The sequence below is a fragment of the Aquarana catesbeiana genome, linkage group LG06, assembly GCF_042186555.1.
Source record: "Aquarana catesbeiana isolate 2022-GZ linkage group LG06, ASM4218655v1, whole genome shotgun sequence".
Taxonomy (NCBI): domain Eukaryota; kingdom Metazoa; phylum Chordata; class Amphibia; order Anura; family Ranidae; genus Aquarana; species Aquarana catesbeiana.
Genome location: NC_133329.1, coordinates 320575556 through 320599308, shown reverse-complemented (window position 1 = coordinate 320599308; position 23753 = coordinate 320575556). Strand labels below are relative to the sequence as shown.

The window sequence follows — 23753 nt, the reverse complement described above, 5'->3', positions numbered from 1 at the left end:
TCCATTGTGACGGGGAAGGGATGAATTTTGTGTCCCGGCGGGGTATAAAATCCATCACTTCCCTGAGTAAAAGCAGCACACATTGCACAGTAAAGCATTGGCTAGGCACACTGTTAACCTTTTGATTGCCCTAGATGTTTAACCCATTCCAGTCAGTGTCATTAGTACAGTGACCGTGCATATTTTTAGCACTGATCACTGTATTGGTGTTACTGGTTCCCACAAAGAGTCAAAAGTGCCAGAATCTGACTGTCCACTGCAATATCACAGTCCCACTATTAAGTTGCTGATTGCCGTCATTACTAGTATAAGAATTTTTTAAAAATTCCAATGTATATATACACCATAGTTTGTAAACACTTACTTTTCGCATACCAATTAATAGCTGCTTGCTATTTTTATTTTTTTGTGACAAAAATATGTAGCAGGATACATATTGGCCTAAACTTATGAAGAAATTTAGATTTTAAAAAAAAAATGCATTGGATATGTTTTATAGCAGAAAATAAATATTGTTTTTTTTTTTTGTTTTGTTTTGTTTTTTCAATATTGTTGCAAAACATAAACACAGTGGTGATCAAATACCACCAAAAGAAAGCTCTTTTTGTGGGGAGAAATTATATACATTTAATTTGGGTACAGTGTTTCATGAAAGCGCAATTGTCAGTTAAAATAACGCAGTATTGTATTGTATTACAAAAAATGGCCTGGGGATGAAGGGGGGTAAATCTTTCAGAGGTCAAGTGATTAAACTATGTCAGGTAAACATGCAACTAATATGTGTGCATGCAAACGTGTTTTTTTTTTTTCCCTAACAAATAGACCTTTGTTATAGCTTAAAATTCCAGGATTTCTTGGCATCTGCTGCATTGTGGAGTAAACTGAAAGATGCAAGTCTCAAAAAATCCTGACACCTCTATAAAGTTAAATGTCCTATATTTACAATGAATATTGCATGCTGATCTGATGTCTGGCTTTTAAGATGCGTGGTATGCATACAGTATTTAATGTAAATTCTAAAAAAAATAACGGCACAACAACTTTAATGTCAACATGGCATAAATTAAAAGAATATAGTGCTAACTTTAGCTGCGAGCTACCTTTTTATCTTTCAGCTTGAGCCTAAACTTCAACATGCCAAACTGTTTTCCAAGATGGCATCTGAGTGGCTCCTGTGGGCAACGGCTCAGCTTTTTGTTCTATTTTTTGTTTTCTCTGCTCAATAACACACAAGAATCTGTGGCCTATTATCCATGTGTGCAGGGTGAGCATTGCACACGGGCCCAAAGGAAAGGGGGGACCACTGTACCCTGACACATACTGCACACATGGATTAGATAAAATAAATCCACATCCAACATTTCCCTGAGCCCCAAGTGGGTAAAGTATTGTCTTTAGGCATCAGGAGCGTTGGAACTTTTTTCCACTTCTCCTCCTCAGATCCCCCTCCCTCCAGGCCCCCCTCATACACTCTGCACTCCTTTCTCTGCATTAACTACAGAGGTACATATAGAAGAGGTCATGGTATGTAAGAGAGGTATAATGATGTACAGAGGATATGAATGTGTGCGTGTATATGTTTTATATATATATATATATACACAGTATCTCACAAAAGTGAGTACACCCCTCACATTTTTGTAAATATTTTATTATATCTTTTCATGTGACAAAACTGAAGAAATTACACTTTGCTACAATGTAAAGTAGTGAGGGTACAGCTTGTACATCAGTGTAAATTTGCTGTACCCTCAAAATAACTCAACACACAACCATTCATATCTAAACCACTTGCAACAAAAGTGAGTACACCTCTAAGTGAAAATGTCCAAATTGGGCATAAAGTATCAATATTTTGTGTGGCCACCATTATTTTCCAGCACAGCCTTAACCCTCTTGGGCATGGAGTTCACCAGAGTTTGACAGGTTGCAATTGGAGTCCTCTTCCACTCTTCCATGACGACATCATGAAGTTGGTGGATGTTAGAGACTCATGCAGCCCCAGACCATGACACTCCTTCACCATACTTGACTGTAGGCAAGACACACTTGTCTTTGTACTCCTCACCTGGTTGCCGCCACACACGCTTCACATCATCTGAACCAAGTAAGTTTGTCTTGGTCTCATCAGACCACAGGACATGGTTCCAGTAATCCATTTCCTTAATCTGCCTGTCTTCAGCAAACTGTTTGCAGGCTTTCTTGTGCATCATCTTTAGAAGAGGCTTCCTTCTGGGATGACAGCCATGCAGACCAATTTGATGCAGTGTGTGGTGTATGGTCTGAGCTCTGACAGGCTGAACCCCCACCCCTTCAACCTCTGCAGCAATGCTGACAGCACTCATACGTCTATTTCCCAGAGACAACCTTTGGATATGACGCTGAGTCAACTTGTACTCAACTTCTTTGGTTGACCATGGCTGTTCTTAGTGGAACTTTTCCTGTTAAACCACTGTATGGTCTTGGCCATCATGCTGCAGCTCAGTTTCAGGATCTTGGCAATCTTCTAGCCTAGGCCATCTTTATTTAGAGCGACAGTTCTTTTTTTTCAGATCCTCAGAGAGTTCTTTGCCATGAGGTGCCATGTTCAAGTTCCAGTGGCCAGTATGAGAGCGTGAGAGCGATAACACCAAATTTAACACACCTGCTCCCCATTCACACCTGAGACATTGTAACACTAATGAGTCACATGACACCAGGGAGGGGAAATGGCTAATTGGGCCCAATGTAGACATTTTCACTTAGGGGTGTACTCACTTTTGTTGTCAGCAGTTTAGACATTATTGGCTGTGTGTTGAGTTATTTTGAGAGGGCAGCAAATTTGCACTGTTATACAAGCTGTACACTCACTATTTTACATTGTAGCAAAGTGTCATTTCTTCAGTGTTGTCACATAAAAAGATAATATAAAATATTTACAAAAATGTGAGGGGTGTACTCACTTTTGTGAGAATGTGTATATAGATATAGATAGAGATATATATGTGTGTGTATATATATATATATATATATATATATATATATATATATATATATATATATATACATACACACATACATACACAGTATGTGTATATATTGGCATCTATGCCTCCTCATTCTGCACTGTACATTCTTCAATATTACCACATTCTGCACTATGCAAGTCATCTCAGACTCTGTTTAACCACACCCCCGTTAGGCCATGTCCAATATTTAGCACAATTTAAACCACACCCATGCTTTGCATGCCTCATGCTCTTAGAATTATGTGAAATAAATGTTTACTGTTTGCCATCCAAAGAACCTGTTCCGTTCAGCTGCTCTTCAATATCCCACGCCCCTTACCACACTGCACCCCCTAAAAGATCACTCTGCCACATCTTGGTTCAGTCTCAGTGCTGCCTAATTAGCCAGAGAATGATGCTGATGCATCAACCGATTAAAAAAAAAAAAAGTACCGGTAATTTTGTGTGGAATTAATGTTAGTGACTTGACTATACTTGTGAAGCTTCTTGGACTGCCACATAAAACTAAAGTTAATAGTAAATTACGTGATGACTTTTCTACATTTTGCTAATGCTTGATTTTTATCTTGTTCTCTGGAATAGTTTTTTTTTTTTTTTTCCCCCACATAAGGTTGTTACCTGTTCCTGCTTAGTCACACACATGTTACTACTGCTCAGCAGTGCTTTTTTCTTATTTTTTTTTTTTTTAAAGATCTATTTGATGGATGCACTAGCAAAAGACTATAACATGCTGTATATTAGAAGTGAGTGCTGGTAAAATTAGACCTGTATGTATATGTAGGGGTTTATGTTTAAGATCTATTTATGGCTGAACGCTCTACATACGTGTGTGTTTTTTGTTTTTTTTTAATTTTTTATTTTTCAAAGTGGTACATAGGGTGCATTAGATGTAACTACGTTACTAGATACTGTAGATATATTTATTTATCAACAATCAGACTAAACTGCCCAACTATAGGAATTCTTGTTGTATTGACTAAGGAATACACACTACATAAGTGACTAGCTTGGGTTGAAGTTATTTTTCTTGTAAGCATCCAGCATTCACTCTTTAACATGTAAGATCTCCTATTTTTGTTTTTGTAGATGATCTTTATATATCTTTAAACCTTGGTAAGTTTTTAAATGGCTAACTTGCCAATATGCCTCCTACAGGATTCCTAATTTTAAGATAAGAGACAGTAATTCAAAATATGGGAATATCTTTAAAATTACTTTTTAATTTCTTTCTTGGTTAGTAAAATCTTAAAAGCTTAATGTACATATTTTTTAATGGATTAAAGAATAGTAATTATTAAAGCTAAACTCCAGGCATATATATAAAAAGCAAAAATAAATGCAGGCCAGTAATTAACACAAGCTTAATAGTATAACTGTGCGTCCCGTCTCCCCCCCCCCCCCCCCATTAAAAAAGTGTGCTCCAGCACTTAATTTGAAGTCCATCTGCAATTACGGTTTTTGCTTAGTCCCCCCTGCAAAGTCCTACAAATACCTGTTGGTCTTCGACTTCATGCAGCTTCCTCCTGAAGGTGTTGTGCAGATGTTTTGTTCAGGGTGGAGTTAACACGCTCATGTAGTCTATTCCTACTTGCAAAACAGCAGGATGAATAATTATTGCAGCCTGTAGCTTGTCAATCAACACCTGGCCACTCCTAATCTGCTGCCTGCTTTCTGAATTAACAGCAGTGTATCTATTGCTGAAATTCTCCTTATGTGAGCTGCATTGTGGGGAGCATGTAAAACACAAAGCCATCACGTAGTAATTGAATATGGCACTTTTTAAAACACTTCTTTAAACAGTCCTGCCTTCTAGCCCTGTACAGCATAGGTTGGAAAGGGCGAAGGACACACCACACAAGGAACCAATCAGATGTGTTGCAGTGTAAGGAGCATGATAGGAGAAGAGAGCAGAGTGACGGAGAGATGAGCTCATCGGTGTGTTGCTTCTCCTTTCACTGTCCAGTCTCAGGGTAGAAGCACAGAGGAGACCTGTAAGTAAACGTGAAACTGCAGAAGAAGAAATATGAGGTCCCCTTTAGCCTGCCAGGCAGGGTTGTGTTGTGGGGCAGAGCTCTGTACATCTCAGGACTTGATGCATAGAAATACTTTTTGCAGGTAAACTAGCTCGTATATATGTATTCTATCTATGCATTTAGCCTTTTGCCTGGAGTTTATCTTTAAATCTGGGTATATTTTCTATATTTTTTTAATGGTAGGCTGAACATATTAAAGTGTAGTCCTCCAGATTTTTCCCTTTAAAAAAAATAAATACTGTAATGTTTGGCTCAAAAAAAAAGAAAATTAAAAAAAAAAGTGAAAAAAAAACACCCTTTTGTTTTCGAAGTTTTTCAAAATCTGTGTTCTGGATTGCAACTTTAATAAGTCAAATTAGCGAATATATTTTACAATGTGCGAATCTACGACTGTAACTATGAGATTTTGTTTCCCTCCTTTTTTAATATTTATCTTTCTTTAACCAGGTCGTTTCCGTCAGATTAAAGTTCTCACAGATGTTGCAAATGCATTTTCTTCATTATATTCTCAAGTTTCTGGAACTCCACTCCAACGAATAGGCAGCTCAAAGTCTCTAACAACACCTCCTACTGCGGAACCCACCAAACCGGCACCTCTTACCAGAGCTTCCAGCCAGACTGCCGCTCGACTCATGGAGACTTTATCAAAACTTAACTTATGTGGAAATCGAGCAGCTGGGGATAGCAGTATTGTTCAGTCTCCAGATGAAGGAGGGCAGTTATTGAAGAATAATGAAGAGGAAGGAAGTAAAAATGAACAGAAGGCACAGAAGCTGTTCAAAAAGAATTTGTCACCTCTTGCTACAGTTAAAGAGGAAGCCTCAACTTCAGTTGTCACAGACTTGAATGGTCTTGATATTTCTACCCTTCCAAAAGAAAACGGTGTTGCAACAGACATTTTGGATAAAGCCAACTGCATTAACCAGGCAGAAACCTCCATGAACTCAGTTGAATGTATTTCTTCACAAACCGTGGATTCTGGGTTTAAAGATTTGAGTATATCCACTGATCAGGAATGTGAGAACTACCTAACGGCAAAAAATCCACCCACATCTACCCCAGACAAGGAACTGCCTGCTCCTAATCCATCGATAAAAAATCTTGTAACACAGACAAAGGAGTCCTTTGAATTAGAAGAGGTAAGATGGGCAATGTGGTTTCCTTTTTTGAAATGGTGATAGTTGTGATAGTCTATTGTCCAGAATTGGGATTTACAGAGAGGTGGTGTATGGAGCCACAAGTAAGGAAGACTAATAAAATAAATAAAATAAGACTGCATTATCATAGAAGTTGCCTTATCTTTCCCGAGAGATTTCACTTTTCTGGTTGAACTCAGTGGCGTATACGAGTCCCATACACAAACAAGCTACCTGTATGTAACTAGCCACTCTCACTACTTCATATTGCAGCTCCCTGTGTCTGAAAAGAAGGCCAGACAGTATTGTGCAATGCCATAGTCTCTTATGAGATTGCAGTGTAACCTTCCCTTATCAGTCTTGTAGCTGCAGTGCAGATAACATAAACATGAAGAAGAAGGAATTATAAAAGATCATGTTTAATACTATGAAAAGCTGTCAGTAATGGCCTACAAGATGCAATCTCTTTTTTTAACCAGTGCGTCAAACTTTTAGCAACATTCCTGCATTATGTAGAAGGCTCCATTTTGGGCATGCTTAAAGTAGAAGTTCACCCTAATACTAAAATCTCTCAGTTTACTGGCATCCACAATCGAAGACTAACCTATCTAGCCCTGTAAAGAAGAAATCGCTATACATACCTTTTCTGAAGTTGCTCCGGTCCCACGCTGAACTGCCAGCGGCAGCTGTTCTGTGTAGGCCTGCAGGAGAGGCAGCCGACAACGGAAGGCCCATACTGACTCTAAGAGTGATGTCATTTCCCATTAATTTCACAGCCATTGTCGGCTGTCTCCTCTGCCGAGCTTCCACCGCTGGAGACTGGAGCGGAGCAGCTTCAGAAAAGGTATGTACTGTATAGCGATTTTCTTCTTTATAGGGCTAGATAGGTTAGTCTTAGATTGTGGATGCAAGTAGATTAAGGGATATTAGTATTGGGGTGAACTTCCACTTTAATGAGGGAGTACAAAGTAAATAGATTATGTGCAAAAAGAAGTAACCCATAGCAGATGGTCACCTGTCTGCCAATCTCTCTCTGAGGCTTGATTGGTTGCTATGGGTTATTCTGCTTAGCACATAGTAGCTGCACTTTTTGCTTGTATTTGTTTTGCGTGATATGGATGACCTAGTTTTAGCATGTAACGTATTTATTTTGGGAAAGCGGACAGCAAAATTTATTGGTGTTTGTGTGCATTTGTGGTTTTCCTAAATGCTGTGAATGATCTTTTACACAGAATTTATTGGTAACTTGTGAGCTCCTTTGTATGGTTTCATAAACTTACGTGGTCATCTATCAAATGGGTGGTGCTCAGGCTTTCCACCTTGATTGTTTTTTTTTGTCCTCCATCCCATTTTGTAAACTTGATAGAAATATGCGTTCTAATTATCCCATAAACTGACCAAAACACTATAAGGCCTGTTTGGTAAAACATCTCAAAATATTAAAATGGTTTAATAATTTGTGTTGTATCCATATTATATTACACAGTTGGGTGTCCCTGTCATGCATTTATGCTGCAGCTCACAAAGCACTTTCTGCATTTTCAAGGCTCCCTAATCATTGTCACTCCAATTTTGTTGTTTATAGCTAAAGTGTAGGTGTGGCGGTTCTTACATATTTCCATTGATCCAGCTTGGAACAATGTGAGTATTTGTGATATACCTGTGATATCCCCATGGAAGCTGGAAATCACTGTAACGGGCACCTCTACTATAGTGATCTCCATTGGCTTCCCTCTCCCGGGCCAAGCAGCTGCCCTGCTGCATTGTGAACACAGGAGGTTAGCATAGGCACCATTCAGGGATCACTTTGTTTTCTCAATGAATGCAAAGCATTATCTGATTGGATGAGATGGAGAGGTGGGGCAGTGACATCACAATCTCCACATCATCCATTCAGAGTACAATTTGCATTCGATAAAGTGGATGTTCACTGCTTGGAGCACCACAACCCAAAAACACTGTTTAATTCATCTTTAATAATCAAAGCAAACTCACTCATCCATCCATGTCTCCATGCTTTATTTTGTTGAGGAATCCCTTTGAAAAAAAAAAACCCTTTCTTTTTTTTTGGCCACGGCCATCTTGAGTAAAGCAGCTGATTCATGTAGCATTTACTTCATGGAATCCATCTGCCCTTAACTCAGTTAAGCACACTCTCCTGCATGCATGCCTAAGAAAACCCCTCCTGAAGACTCCTGGGATGTATGACATAATTTGCCAAGGTAGAAACAAGGAAGTAACTGAAGAAATGTAAAAAAAAAATAAGTTTAAAACAAGTAAATATGACATGCATTCCTATCTATTACTACATTAAAAATTAAAAATAATCAATGCTGATTGGGAGAGTGAAGTTCCACTTTAAGAAAATGCAAAATGTTCTCTGAATGATGCCCATGCCGAATGAAAAACCTACTGGATTCAGTAAGCAGCAGGGAAGCCAATCAGCATGGGACCCAAAAGCTAGCAGTAATCACTGCAGCAGCATTGCCTAGTACAGTGATTTCCAGCTTCCACAGGGATCCTACAGGTATGGAACAAGCTGATTTACATTGGTCCCAGGTGGACCAATGCAGTGATGTAAAAAGTACCTTCAGCCTAAACATTTAAAGGATAAGTTCACTTTTCTCAACATGCTACACTTGTATTTTGGGTGTAACATCTTTGAGCATCCACCACCTCAGATCAGTAAGGCATGGGAGTAAAAAAAAAAACTGTTTTTTTATTTTTTTTTTATTTTTTTTACTGATTTGAAGTTAGATGCATTGTTGTCTATGAAACAATGCTCACAGCTGAGTAAAAATCAGTATAAAGCCCGGTACACACTACAGTTTTTTTCTTTTTCGTGCACAGACAGCCGCCAGAACACTCTGACACACTGATCAGCCATTGACTGAGTGCGCTGATTGGTAGTTGGTCGGCTGCTGATTTTCCAGCATGCACATCTGACAGAAGCCAGCCAGACCGACATACACACAGGGAGAATGTCGGCTGATATTTTTTGTACCGGTAATTGTCTTCCGACATCCTGCCCATGTATACGGGGCTTAAGGCTTCACGTACACTAGAGCTCCTAAACGTAAGTTTAGGAGCTTTTGGTGTTTTTTTTTTTTTTTTTTTTTGCCAAAGCTCCTAAATTTAACTCCATAAAACCCACACGTGTCAATGTACACATAGGCTTTTACCAGCATTTAGGAGCCGCTGCAATTGGGGGAGCCTCAACCTCCCTCTCCTGAACGTGGAAGAATAGCATTCAGGATAGGAACATTTTGACAGTCGGCCACCAGAAAACACAAACTGTGGCTAAACCATGGCACGATTTTTGCCGTGTTTTCTCACAGCCAGCGTTCAAAGTAGGCTGTGTGTACAAGAAGCAATGAGCACAGAGCACTAAAATAGAACATTGTACATTTTAAGTGCTGTAATTTCCGTGCATACACATGTTCAGTTGTCTATACTCATGTTTATGTGAGTATAAAGGCATATATTACAACACTGGCAATGATGAAAAATGTTACTCATCTATACACTTACGCGCCTATATGCTTTTTTTTTATGCAAGGTCTTTACGCAACATTTTACTTAGAATCTTCCCTTTCAACAATATCCTGAGCATAAACCTCAGTAAATATTTACACCTGTGTGCAACTGCCCTAAAAAATTTACTCCTGTGTACAAGAGGCCTTCTAAATTGCTTTTTTTTTGTTTAAAATACAAGACTCTTACAAAATAATGTAAAGCAAATCATCAAAGTGACTTCGTAAGCTTGTCTAGAAAGAGTATTCATGATTGACTCTTATTTACTAACTTTTCTTCTAGTTTCCTGATTTTCAGACCTCAGCACAGTAGTCCCCTTTTTTTTGTATTTTATTTTAACCTTAAACTCTCCAGCTGGAAGGATATGGAACACTTAGCTGCATCACTTCCTCCAGTAAAACCCGTCAGCCAGACCCTGATCTGCACTACTTCAGATCATGTAATCTAAGGAAGTTGAAGTTCTAATATTTACTTGAAACCTCATCAAACATTTTCCCACAGCCAACACTGTAGCGAAACAAAGAGCAGCTAGAACCCCGCTTCACATAAGCGGGATGATGACTATTGGAGCCTGATAGTGAGGTGGAGGAATCTACAGTCACAGGGTTTTGTTATAATTGAAATGCTGACTTCTGTAATTCCAGACCTTTTCTTTAAAGAACAGTGTTCCTTTTGAAGCAGTTTAGCCAGCCAGTGTATAAAGCTGTTCTCCAGTCCGATCTAAAAAGTCACTGAGTGCAGTTTGTGCGAATTAAAAATGCATTAATTTTAAATGAAAATGTAAATGGCTCAATCATTCTGGATTCCAACCCTGTATAGTAGAACTTTGGGACAAAAGAAGGGTCGGTACTTTGAACCAGTGTACATGCATATATGTTTGCAAGAACACAGTGTAGGGGTACATTATCAGTTTGCTGCTACACCTTCTCATAGGCTGGCTGCAGGGAACCGACCGTCTGCATTGCTTAATGACAGTAGAGAAAACTTAGGTCATCAACCTGTCTCTGTCTGATGGGACTAATGACTGGCTAAACATAATTACTTTCAGTGCATAAATCAACTTCTGTGTGTGTGTGTGTGTGTGTGTGTGTGTGTGTGTGTGTGTATGTATGTATATATGTATGTATGTGTATATATATATATAAAATAATTTAATAATCTCTAACTTTAGTGAACTAACTTCCCAGACATGAAGGATGTCCCATGTTGTGCAGGTAGCTGGATCCTGTAGAAATCGGCAGGGGTACCGTGTTCTTTTCCTGCCTCTGGTGTTCTTTTCCTGCCTCTGGCACGTCAGGGGTTAGTAGCTTTGCATCTTCTGTGAAGCAACTGTGAAAAAAAATTTTTGTAGTTGCGTTGCAGTGGTGCAGTTTTTTTAGTGGTTAAAATAGGCAGCGAGGAGGGATCATAATTCCTTCTTGTCACCTGTATATGAGCCCTTGAGCAAAAAGTTGCTGTGTCCATCCAGGGCATGTCACTGATCTTGGATGCAGATTTTATATTTCGATTTTACAGATCTAAACAAGTGCAAGTCTGCTGAGCTGTATGGGCCCAGAACAATAGAACTATGTGTGCATACAAACTGAACTCCAGCCAAACGTAACAAATAAAAATGAATAGCTCATTAATTGTTAAAAAATAAAAAAATAAAACTAGCTTTTGTTATAATATTTCGAGTGAGATTCCCCACAATACTTTTTTTTTTTTTTTTCTGCTGCTAGATGCTCTTAGTCTGATGCCCAGCATCATTCAATCTAGGTTCCTCCTGGACCCACCCCACACTCTTAACTGGACAGTAAAAGGAGAAACAGCGCAGTGACAAGCTTATCTCTCGATCACTCTTCTCTATCAGCATGCTTTTTGTCAGCACATTAACTGACTGGCTCCTTTTATTGCTTCATCGTCTCATACAGGGACCGCAAGCCTGAATCGATCTGATAATGGGTCAAATTCAGTTACTTGCACTGCTTGCATTAAAAACAAAAAAAATACATTTAGTGATATTTTTGCATTAATGGGTTTTGTTTTTATCTGTCTGAAGTTCAGCTTTAAAGTGTTTGTAACCCATGCAGGTATGCTGTCATTAACAAAAGTGTAAGTGTTTGAAATGAAAAGGCTAAATACCTTTTCTGACACCACCGCTGTGCGGTCACGTAATCCCCCTCTGCTGGCTGGCCTCCACCTTTGGAGAGAAGGAGGGGCCAAGATTCCCCTGTGACGTCAGCCGGCCAGCAGAGGGGAATCTGTATCCAATCATAGCGGCCCTTTATCATGTGACCAGCTGTGTCTAATCACAGCAGATCCCATGTAAACAAATTTTGCTGGTTATCGGCATTACTTTCCTCACGCACACTCACAACGTGAGGAGAGGAGAGCCAGTAACCAGCAAGTGTGATGGGATATTTACACTGATAATCAGGGCACTGATCATCAGTGCAGCCCCAAAGTGCCCATTAGTGCCTCCTCATCAGTGCTGCCTATCAATGCCCATCAGTCCAGCCTCATCAGCGCACCTCAGTGAAGAAGAAAAATTACTTATTTGCAAAATTTTATAACAGAAACTTAGATGAAAATGCAGAATCTGAAAATGTAAGGCAAGGTGGTAGTAAAGTGCCCAAAAACTAAATCCCCTGCAAATTAGTCAAAATATGCTAGTATGCATTGCATACTAGCACATTATGAAAGACTTAGCTTAAATTGAAGCCCTTCAGTGGCATGCGGTCACCACTAACAGGGCTTCCAAATTCGCCTGGTCTTCCTTCTGACTTCAGAGGCTCCGGCCGTTTGAATGGCTGAGCCATGATAATGCCACTCCCGTCCATGCACTTGAGAGTCACGGCTGCAGCACAGCGTTGTGAAGAGACGACATGCTGTCCCTTTAGAGAACAATGCGCATGCACCAGTAACGTCACTGGCTGCAGAAGTAGTGAATATCTCCTAAGCCATGCAGGTTCCTTGTGCCTGCAGGTAAACTTTATTATAGGCTTACCTGTAGGTACAGGTGAGGAAGCGGAGTTTACTACTACTTTAAGTATTTATGACATACAAATCCAAGGAAGGTCTTATTGCTAGTATTATGGCTGCTGCATGAGGTTTGTTGAAATAACAGAGTAGTGTTCAGTTTCTTGTTTTAGAATGTATGATGTTTATTTGATGGACATTCTGACTGTCCTCTATACTGCAGTATAATGAGAATGCTCCTGCAGTTCATGCCAAGGGTTAATGTGTGAATACACAGTCCATAAAGAGCGTGGGATAGATTACCTCTTGAGCCCGGCTGCTATTATTTAACATTGGGTTTTGTAATAAAATAGATGTCTGTGTGTTTTGTTTTTGTTTCACAAACACAAAGACGTTTCTAAATTTAACTCTGAGCCTTTTGCGTCAGCCCTGCAGTGGGGATTTTGTTGTGTTCATTTCTGCTGCAGGTTTAGGAGACCCCCTGTGCTCATGTAAAGTCTTTTCACTTTCTACCTGGAGTCTCTGCCACATAGAGGCTTACTCATGAAGCTGGTGCAGAGAACACTGATGTGTCACCAGTCATAAAACACTGTATGCAGTTGTTTAATTGAATCCAATAAAATGAGTGTTTCGTTCGGACACCACTCTTTATCACAGAGTTTTTTTTTCCTTTTTTTTTTTTTATAAATATATACAGGTGAAAACCTTAAAGGCCAACTCCATGTTTTCCCCCCAGGACCCCATACATTTAACAAACTGCAGCTGGTGATGTGATCTCCCTCTTGTCTAGAATTGTCGGTAGGCGTGCCTCACTGCTGTTGAGAATGTTACTCACGTGGTGACACGTATGTGCTGTTTTGTGTAGCAGTACCTGCAACCCCAGGTGGTGTGCTCATGGTAGCCTGGGCTCCCATGAAGTGGGTTGAGTGGCACTGAACAACTGTGTGCATCTTACAAACCCAAAGAGAATCATCGTCTAGAGCAAACTAAAGCTTCAAACCTTCTAAGCAAAGGACCAGCTTACTGTCCTTCAGGCTTTAGGGGGGCAAGACTGGCCAGTGGGAATAAAAACTACCCTGGCATCAGTTTCCCCATCATTGGATTTAATAGGATGAATAGTGCCCCATTGATGGTAAGTTGGGGGAATGGTGCCCCATCATTGCTGTCAGTTGGGGGAATGGTGCCCCATCATTGCTGTCAGTTGGTGGAATAATTCTCCAAGGGCCAGATAAAGGCAAGCAAAAGCTGCAGTTTGACGACCACTGATCTCGAGGGAGATTGGTGTGTCTGTGTTGGACAGCTGAGTATTTTTGCAGTGAAAGCTGTATTTTTTTTTTTTTTTTTTTATTCGTGCCAGACCTAGGCATTTTTTTTTTCTAAAAATAAACTAATTAGGGCAGATAGGTTTGTTCAGATACATCCCACTTTTAGGACACTGCAGTGGCAGTAACCCAAGGCTGGCCAGGAACATATAGCATGTGTATTTAGGAGCTCTTCCATAAATACAAGCACTCAAGATACTTAAGTCTTAGTCTAGGTTCACACACATGCAGTGCAGGAAACGCAGCGATCCCTGCGCCAATCGCACTGTTTTTGCAACCTGCTGCAAGCATCAATACAAAATTAACGGAACCCCAAAGGTATCACAAAACACAGTGCACTTTGCTTGCATGCCAACCATGCGATCCGGTTGCAGTGCAGCTCAAAAAAAGTTTTGTCTTCACTTCTTTGGATCGATGCGGTGCAATTTGAGCCCATTCAAAATGAATGGACTCAAATCGTACCGCACTGAATCACATGTGAATTGCACAGGAATGCTGTGCCATTCTTGGGCATTTCACATGCAGGTTATAGTGTGAACCGAGGCTTATTTATAATCTGCAAAGGTGACATAGACAAAGTTCACAGATTTCTGAGGAAGAACAGTCATAATTCAACAAGGTTTTCAACTTGCCGCCTCTTTATTTACTCCACTCACCCTTAAGGCTGCATGTACACGTTGTTTAACCTCTCCTGAATGATTTAACTTGACAGATAGAAACCGGTGGCTAAAAACATCGGTTTAGCCGAGTTTACATGCCGTGTTTAGCCACGTTTGCGTCCATTTATAGGGCTGGGGAAAAAAATCGATTTAAATCTTGAATTGAGTTGAGAGGTCAGATCGATTCAAAATTTAAGCAAATCGGTTCTTTTAGATTTTTTTTTTTTCAACGCGCCGGTCCTGAGGAGCTGCGGGGCAGGAGTTTTTAGGCGAGGCCGCGGCTTCGGCCTAGTCCGCGATGCCCAACTGCTCCTAAACGTCCATTTACTAGCAGCAGTGTACATGAGGCCTAAAAGCTCAGCTGGTGTGTGTCTTTTATATAGACATGAAAAGGCTGGTACTTTACTTTTCCTCTATCATCAGCCTATCAGTTGGGGATGACTTTTTTCAACCAATGCACTCTCCTTGTAGTTGAATTTTTTTCTTGACAGCTGTTGACTCTGCATTGAATTTCTAACTGACTCATAGATTCACCTGGTTACCCTTATCACCAGGACAGGGAGTAATCAAAATGAAAAAATGACAATTGTCACCAGAACAGGAGGTGGGGGAGAAATCTTTTATTTGGGACTCTTGTTCCAGTGATAAGGCTCCATTCACTCCTGAGCATACTGGAATTGCGCAATTCTGCCTGTGATTCCAAAATCGCGGCAACACGCGGGTCTTGTTTGCAATGGCATTATTTCTTAATGACGCCCCAAATGCGGTGCCATTTTTTAGCGATTGTTGTGCGACGAAACACGCTAAAATTGCAACAAAAATGCAACGCCTAACGCACCTGACTCTGTGCCAAGATTTGGTACTTGAGCTTCTTTGGAGCGGAGGGTGGCCCCTTTCAAATGAATGGTGCCGCTCCAAAAATGTGCCACAAAAAAGCTAAAAAAAAAAAAAATTAAAAAAAAAAAGTGCTACGCTTAGGTGTGAATGGAGGCTTAGAGGGAAATTTTGCCTCACCTTGTAGAGAGTGCCTTTTTGCTTTTTCCTTGTGTTTCCCCGTTTCAAAGACAGGAAAGATAAACTTACCCTCCCCTATGCCAAAACGAAAAAAAAGTTTGTAGACTTGCCCTGTGCTTGCCTTCTGTATTTCGTTACAATCATTAAAGCAAATGCATAGCCAAAAACTATTTTTGTCATTTTGGCATAGGGGAGGGCAAGTTTATCTTTCCTGTCTGTGAAACAGGGAAACGCAAGGAAAAAGTGTGTGTGTGTAATAAAAATAAATAAATATATATATATATATATATATATATATATATATATATATATATATATATACACATACTCACTGAAAATCCATAGGATTGCATGACATTGCCTTATCCTAGTCAAGGGACAGGGTGACTTTGCTTATGAGGATTGGCCGCATCGGTTTTAAAACCTCCAGACATCCATGACAGTGTTGTGCAAATGAATCATCAGACCAAAAATGCAGGATTATCTCACGCATCTGAGTCATTTATATTGAACTGGCTTGTCAAAAAATGTGTGGGTGGAAGTGACAACCCTTGTGGGTATAAATTGCTTATCATTTGCTTCCCACCCACTTGTCACCCCCCCCCCCCCCCCCCCTTATTGTTTTTACTCTCTCTCCACTCTTATCAGCACTTAACTATTACTCCACCCTGTCTAAAAAAGAACAAATGAGCCAGTTTTATGACTGTACCTAAAGCCTGGCTTTTGTTTTCAGACACTATCTATTGGAAATTTTAAAAGGGAGCTTATATTTTAAGCCTCTTTTGTTTCAGTTGAACACTGCATTGTGAATGTCATGAAGGATGTTTTATGTAGTACAATCTGAATGCTGCACATCTATCTGTTAGTGAAGATTACCTGTGTTAATTGTAAACAGGAATGCAGGAGGAGAGCACAGCCTACTTTTTACTTGTTCAATGTGCTGTATGTGACCATACACACTTTGCATTTCCATCAATGCCATCAGCCATGCTAAGTAGTGTGTGTATAGAGGAATGTCGGCTGCCGGATATTATGATCAGAAAAGATGCATTCAAAATGGCTCCCTAGTATGACTTGGGATGCATACACTTCTATACCATGTGTGAGGAGCTTTGTGAAATGTGACAAGAGTGGGTTAAATAGAATTTAGAGATGTCAGACTTTAAAAAACAAAAGAAAAAACAAAAAAAAAAGTAAAAAGCAGTGCTTGTGAAAGAGGACATTTGATAGTTGTCTGTCCTATCGCCCATGTCCATAGACTTCACCCTCTTGATGAGCTTTGTTATCCAACATACCTCTGGGTGTGGCATAATCCCCAGCTGACTGCTAGTTCTATTTGCTGGCCCCTATTGTGTCAGAACTCCTTGGTAAGGGGTCTCCCCCATGTGACAGTGTTCTGGCCTGGCTATTGGCTTCTTATAGAAGACCACTGTCACATGGTCAGAGCAGTGATCTTATCAACCCAAGCGAGCTCTGACACCACAGCTTGCCTGGTGTGAACTTTTTTTTTTTTTTTTTTTTTTTAGCAGGGGGTGGCAAGTGAGTGGGGGGCAGGTGAGTATGCTTTGCTGTGAAAATGGGTTATCAGGATGCACTGTCATACTGCCCCCAATGAGCAGGTTACAGAGTCTCTTTAGGATTCTTTTTTATGTCTGACAACAAAGTAAGAATGAAAGCTCTGTTAAAGCTAAAAAACTAAAATATTAAGTTGCAGCTAACCAATTCTAAGATGTGGTGACTGCATTAGTTTCCATTTTATGCTTTTTTACTTTTCACCTGGTGATCCAGCCTGTTTTAAAACAGGCTGGATCACCACAAGCTGGCCAGCAAAGTGATGGTGAGAGGGTTGAGACAAACCATTCAAGGCAGACAAGGGTGCTTACAATAGTCAGCTCTTAACAATTTATGTTAAACCTTTATCCCAAAATGGTAAAAAAAACAAATGTTGCTCTAACAACTTGAAAGTATTAGCTGAAGTTTGGCTTTAACTTGTTAAGTCCATCTAAATCTGCCAGTGCATCCAGCACTACCCTCTCCCCAGATTGACAATACTGCTCTCCAAGGGTGTACCCCCCCCCCCCCCCCCCCCCCCACTGCCTTTAGTACAGACACAGGTCCCAGAAAATGGCGGCACCTTTCAGAAAGCAGGGCGTGGCTCACGCATGCACAATAGGTAACCGGCAATGAAGCCTGGCTTCACTGCCAGTTTCCCTTACCTACAATGCTGGTGCCTGCATCTGAAGCCGATTGACGAATCGGCACGGGGTGCCGACGTCGCTGGATCCCTGGACAGATAATTGTCCTTATGTTAAGTCAGCAGCTACAGTATTTGTAGCTGCTGACTTTATTTTTTCCAGACTGGAGCTCCTCTTTAACCACTTGCTTACTGGGCACTTAAACCCCCCTCCTGCCCAGACCAATTTTGAGCTTTCAGCGCTGTCGCACTTTGAATGACAATTGCGCGGTCATACAACACTGTACCCAAATGAAATTTTTATCATTTTTTTCCCACAAATAGAGCTTTCTTTTGGTGGTATTTAATCACAGCTGGGGTTTTTATTTTTTGCTAAACAAACAAAAAAAATGGAAATTTTTGAAAAAAAAAAAAAATCATGTTTAATAGTTTGTTATAAAATTCTGCAAACAGGTAATTTTTCTCCTTCATTGATATGCGCTGATGAGGCTGCACTGGTGGGCACTGATAGGCTGCACTGATGGGCACTGATAGGCTGCACTGATGGGCACGGATAGGCACAGTTAAGGCGGCACTGATAGGCACAGTTAAGGCGGCACTGATAGGCACAGTTAAGGCGGGACTGATAGGCACAGTTAAGGCGGGACTGATAGGCACAGTTAAGGCCGCACTGACGGGGACAGATAAGGCGGCACTGATGGGCACAGTTAAGGCGGCACTGACGGGGACAGATAAGGCCGCACTGACGGGCACAGATAAGGCGGCACTGATGGCCACTGATGGGCGGCACGGATAGGTGGCACTGATGGGGGGCACTGATGGGGGGCACTGATGGGGGGCACGGATGGGGGGCACGGATGGGTGGCACGGATGGGTGGCACGGATGGGTGGCACGGATGGGTGGCACTGATGGGTGGCACTGATGGGTGGCACTGATGGGTGGCACTGATGGGTGGCACTGATGGGTGGCACTGATGGGTGGCACTGATGGAGGACACTGATGGAGGACACTGATGGAGGACACTGATGGAGGACACTGATGGGTGGCACTGATGGAGGACACTGATGGAGGACACTGATGGAGGACACTGATGGAGGACACTGATGGGTGGCACTGATGGGCAGTGATGGGCGGCACTGATGGGCACTGATGGGTGACGCTGGTGGGCACTGGTAGGCGGCACTGCTGCCTATTGCTGTGTGTCAGAAGATCGCCGTGATCGGGACTGATGTCCCAATCACGGCCGCCGGTGATCGGGTTTTTTTTTTTCCTCCTCACGCTGTCAGCGCGAGGAGGAAAAATAGCCGATTACTGGCTCTGTTTACATCACATGATCAGCTGTCATTGGCTGACAGCTGATCATGTGGTAAGGGGTCGGGACCGGTCCCTTACTCTGATCTGTGATCAGGCGAGTCTCATAGACTCGCTTATCACCGAGCGCGCCGCGTGCGCCCTGCAGGGGGCGCGCAGGCCGCTCGTGCACGGGACGACGTCAATAGACTTAGTCCCGGCAATTTAGATCCGCGCTGTTGCCGTCATTTGGCAATGGCCCGGATCTGAAGCGGTTAACTTGATACAATACAAACAATTATTTTGCCTGTGGGACTTTAAATGAGGCAAGACATATAGCTTGGTTGTGCATTATCGATTTATTCAACAACACATGAAGTTGTTAATACATAGATCAGAGGGTTAAAAATAAGTTGGTTCTTATATCTGACAAGCATTAACATAAAGTATACAATCCCTAAAATAATTGTTCCATAGAATATTTCAAAGAACATATACAAAAAAAAAAAAAAAGGGGGGGGAATGCGTCCGAAAACTCAACGCGTTTCGTGAACATTGTCTTCACTTCCTCAGGAGTAGATGCCTTCCACATATTGTCTGTATTGCTATTTCAACTGTTTTCATTGGTTGATAAAATAACCGCTGCAGAGCTGTGTAAGGGGCCCATGACACCCCGATGCAGCACATGGCAATTTAAGGATTGAAAGGCCAAGATCCTATCAAAGACCTGCACGTAGCCCTGTATCTAAATAGCTTATGTCTATACGAGCTGGGATAAATACAGGCAGCCTTTATTCTTCTCCCCTACAGAGTGAATGAGTCATCGACTAGGCAGCGGCAGCAGGTCAACATGTACGTGATGGTGTGCAATCAGCGGCGGCAGTGCCAGCTAATTGCACACTATTGATATTTACACAATGGCACATGTTAAGAATGACCTCTGATGATTTTAAATGGCTGAAGGCTGAGATCATTCTTCACATGTGCTGCCGTCACTGCATGAATGACATTCTAAGACCCCTTTCACACTGGGGCGTTTTTCAGGTGCTTTAGCGTTAAAAAAAGCACCTGTAAAGCGCCTGAAAGAAGCCTCATCTGCAATTCCAATGTGAAAGCCTGAGCCCTTTCACACTGCCAGTGCCTGAAAAACGCTGGTAAAGAAGACCCCTTTCACACTGGGGCGTTTTTCGGGCGTTTTCAGGCGCTGGCAGTGTAAAAGGGCTTGGGCCATTGGCGCACCCAGCCTGGTGGCAAAAACACGAAAGCGCTGCAAAGAAGCTGCTTGCAGGACTTTTTTTGACGCCCTGCCAGCGCAGCGCCCCAGTGTGAAAGCACTCGGGCTTTCACATTGAGATTGCAGATGAGGCTTCTTTCAGGCGCTTTACAGGCATTTTTTTTAACGCTAAAGTGCCTGAAAAACGCCCCAGTTTGAAAGGGGTCTCAGTGTGAAAGCACTCGGGCTCTCACATTGGGATTGCAGGCGAGGCTTCTTTCAGGCGCTTTACAGGCGCTTTTTTTAACGCTAAAGCGCCTGAAAAACGCCCCAGTGTGAAAGGGGTCTAAGCCTACATGGGCACCTCAATAGTGAGTAATTGGTGGTGGTGGCACCTCTGGCTACATATTGTTATTTATTTGTGGGAGCTAATCAGCGATGGCATCAACATTTACATGTATACAGCACTAAATGCAGCACAAATTACAACCCTGGGTGCAGGTTTGTTTTATTTCTTGGGCTTCTAAACCCAGCACTTTGAGAATAGCTTAGTGCTTGTAGATACAGGTACAGTATCCTTTCAGGTTAAATAAAAAAAACCCCCAGTGAAGATGTGTACTGATTATTTCGAGATGTTTAGATATTTTTGAACCTAAACCAATAAGTTGACCATTCTGTTACTGTTAAAGCGCTGCTTTCTAACTTTTTCTCCTGAACTTGATGTCCATACAGTCAAGTTCAGGAAGCGGATGCTTCATTTTAAACATTAGTGACATGATCCAATATAGCAAACAAAAAACGAATCTTTTAGACTTAACTGCACCTAGATAGGATCACACTGATTATATGCTTGCGTAAGAAAAGTAAGCAAACAGCGTTTGAACTGAAACACCTCCTACGCAACCATAGGAAGAAGTTTTAAAGGGCGAAGAAATTCTTCTAGAAACAAGTCTTTTCTTTATTGGACCTTTCAGTAACTTTGTAGGTCTGCATAAGTAAATTCCTGCCATGACAATATACAGTAATTCTATAATTAAAAAAGAAAAAATAGTGGCATCTTTTATTATTGAAAAGTCTTCCTTGAGCTCCAGTCAATTTATGTTGCTTAGACTTTGTCATCAGTATACAGGAGGGAGCAACTGTAATTTTGTAGCAAGTCACAGTCTGAGAGGCTGCAGCAGGGTCAGATCAGTGTCATACATTTGCCCAAGAATTGCACAGGCAACATAATTTACATAATTATGTAATTTGAGCCTGTCTCATTGCAAGAATTAGATGCCAGGGGTAATAGTCCTGCAAAATCTCAGATGTAGTAGCCAGCTGAAAAAGTTAGGAGCCCGTAAACTACAGCCAGTCGTCATCGCAGTTGGTGTTTCTCAGTTTTCTTCTGCTGACAAACTTACACAAATTCACCAACACTAAGGGGACTATTTGTGGCTCAAGCATTCACACAGCCGTCACAAATAAGTGTCGTAATGTGTCTAATATGTTTATTTCCTATGACTGTCAGCTACATCTAGTGGCCATAATGCAGTAATGTTCCTGAAATACCTTGATCAAGTAAATACTGCATTATGGTCAGTAGATGGTGCTGGCGACCACAAGAAATAAACAGATTAGACACATTCCGATAAAAATTTGTGATAGTTGTCCAGATGTTTGCGGCATTAACACAGCAATTTTTTAGTAAAAAGACCTTAAAGTGTGTGTAAATACAGTGGGGAAAATAATGATTTGATCCCGTGCAGATTTTGTAAGTTTGCCCATTTACAAAGAAATTAAGGGTCTATAATTTTTATTAAATGTGTATTTTAAATGATAGAGATAAAATATCGATCTAAACTGAGGAAAAAATTTTGTGTTTTTTTTTTTTTAAATTGTGATATTTATTATAGCAAAAACTACAAAATAATGTTTTTTTTTTTTTGCAAAATTGTCGCCCTTTTTTGTATATACCGCAAAAAATAAAAACCGCAGAGGTGATCAAATACCACCAAAAGAGAGCTCCATTTGTGGGGAAAAAGGGACATAAATTTTGTTTGGGTACAATGTCCCACGACCGCGCAATTGTCAGTTAAAGAGACGCAGTGCTGTATCGCAAAAAATGGCCGGGTCATTAAGGGGGCAAATCCTTCCGGGCCTGAAGTGGTTAAATTGATAGGACTCATCTATGTACCACATGAACACATACTGTAGCCAGTCTGTGAGAGCCAGAATTATTGTTGGTTGGTAGGGGATCAAATACTTATTTTATTCACTGAACTGCAACTCCATTTATATCATGTGTTTTTTTATGGATTTTTGGTTGATTTTCTGTCTCTATCATTTAAAATACACCTATTGAAACAATTCTGATCCCCTTCCATGGGCAAACTTGCAAAATCTGCAGGGGATCAGATTAATTATTTTCACCACTGTATAAAAGAGACCAATATTGGTGGCCACAATTTCACGCAGACAGTACTGATCTCTACTTGTGTAAGAATGAGAGAGCATATGGGTCAGTACTGTGTGTACACTTGACAGCACAGTGAAAAGACACTTGCAACTGATTGAGGAACTTAAATTTAATTAAATCTGATACAAAACCTTAAGCCTGTATTTCTGCAGACAATCACAGACCAAACTCTTGTGTACCTATATCAAACCGAGCAAAAAATAAATAGAGCTGACTCCCCAAGAAACAGATGTGGTGATTTGGTTTTTTTTTTTTGTGTACACAATTGTTTGAAGCGTCAGCAAAGCACTTGGGCAGCGGCGCTACACGGGGCATTTAACCCCTTCATCGGCCGCTAGCAGGGGTTGAAAACACCCCGCTAGCGGCCGAATAGCGCAGCTAAAATAGCGGTAAAGCGCCGCTAAAACTAGCGGCGTTTTACCGTCAACGCCTGCTCCTGTGTGATAGCAACCTTAGATAAAATAGCCATCCAAAATACCAAGCTATTGACTCTGATTTAAAGCACTTGTACAAGATAAAGAAAAACCTGAAAACATGGCCTGTTGGTGGGGGTACTTGAGGACAGGTTGGAGAACCACTGGTCTACACTACAGGTTTATTGCGTTGGGAGTAATTGGTAATTTAGGAAATCCTGTTTCTACAAGGTCCCATCTAATGATGGCTGGTGGAACTGCAGTCATTGAAACTGCACCCAAAATGCTCAAATACCTACCTGGTTACACAGGTTAGTCAGTATAGGTGTTACGAAGGAGAGGTAACATTTTAAGGCTAGTTAGATTTAAGCTGGAATTTATCTTGAAAAAATTACAGCTTGCACCCAACGTTGAGGTGGTGGTTGCTAATGAAGTTGGCTCCTACAAAAAATTCCTGCTTTTCTTCTGGAGTGGACTGACTGCCTCCTGAATTCCAAATAAATTTGTCCACCTTTGG

The 23753-nt window shown here is 41.1% G+C and overlaps 1 protein-coding gene across 1 annotated transcript in view; it reads left to right on the top strand.

The window, feature by feature from the left end:
- Nucleotides 1-23753, top strand: part of ITPRID2 (ITPR interacting domain containing 2) — a 164698-nt gene that overhangs the window by 72062 nt on the left and 68883 nt on the right. The window contains exon 8 of the mRNA XM_073633744.1: nt 5489-6180. Within this exon, the coding sequence (XP_073489845.1) occupies nt 5489-6180 (692 nt within the window). The remainder of the gene's footprint in view (nt 1-5488; nt 6181-23753) is intronic.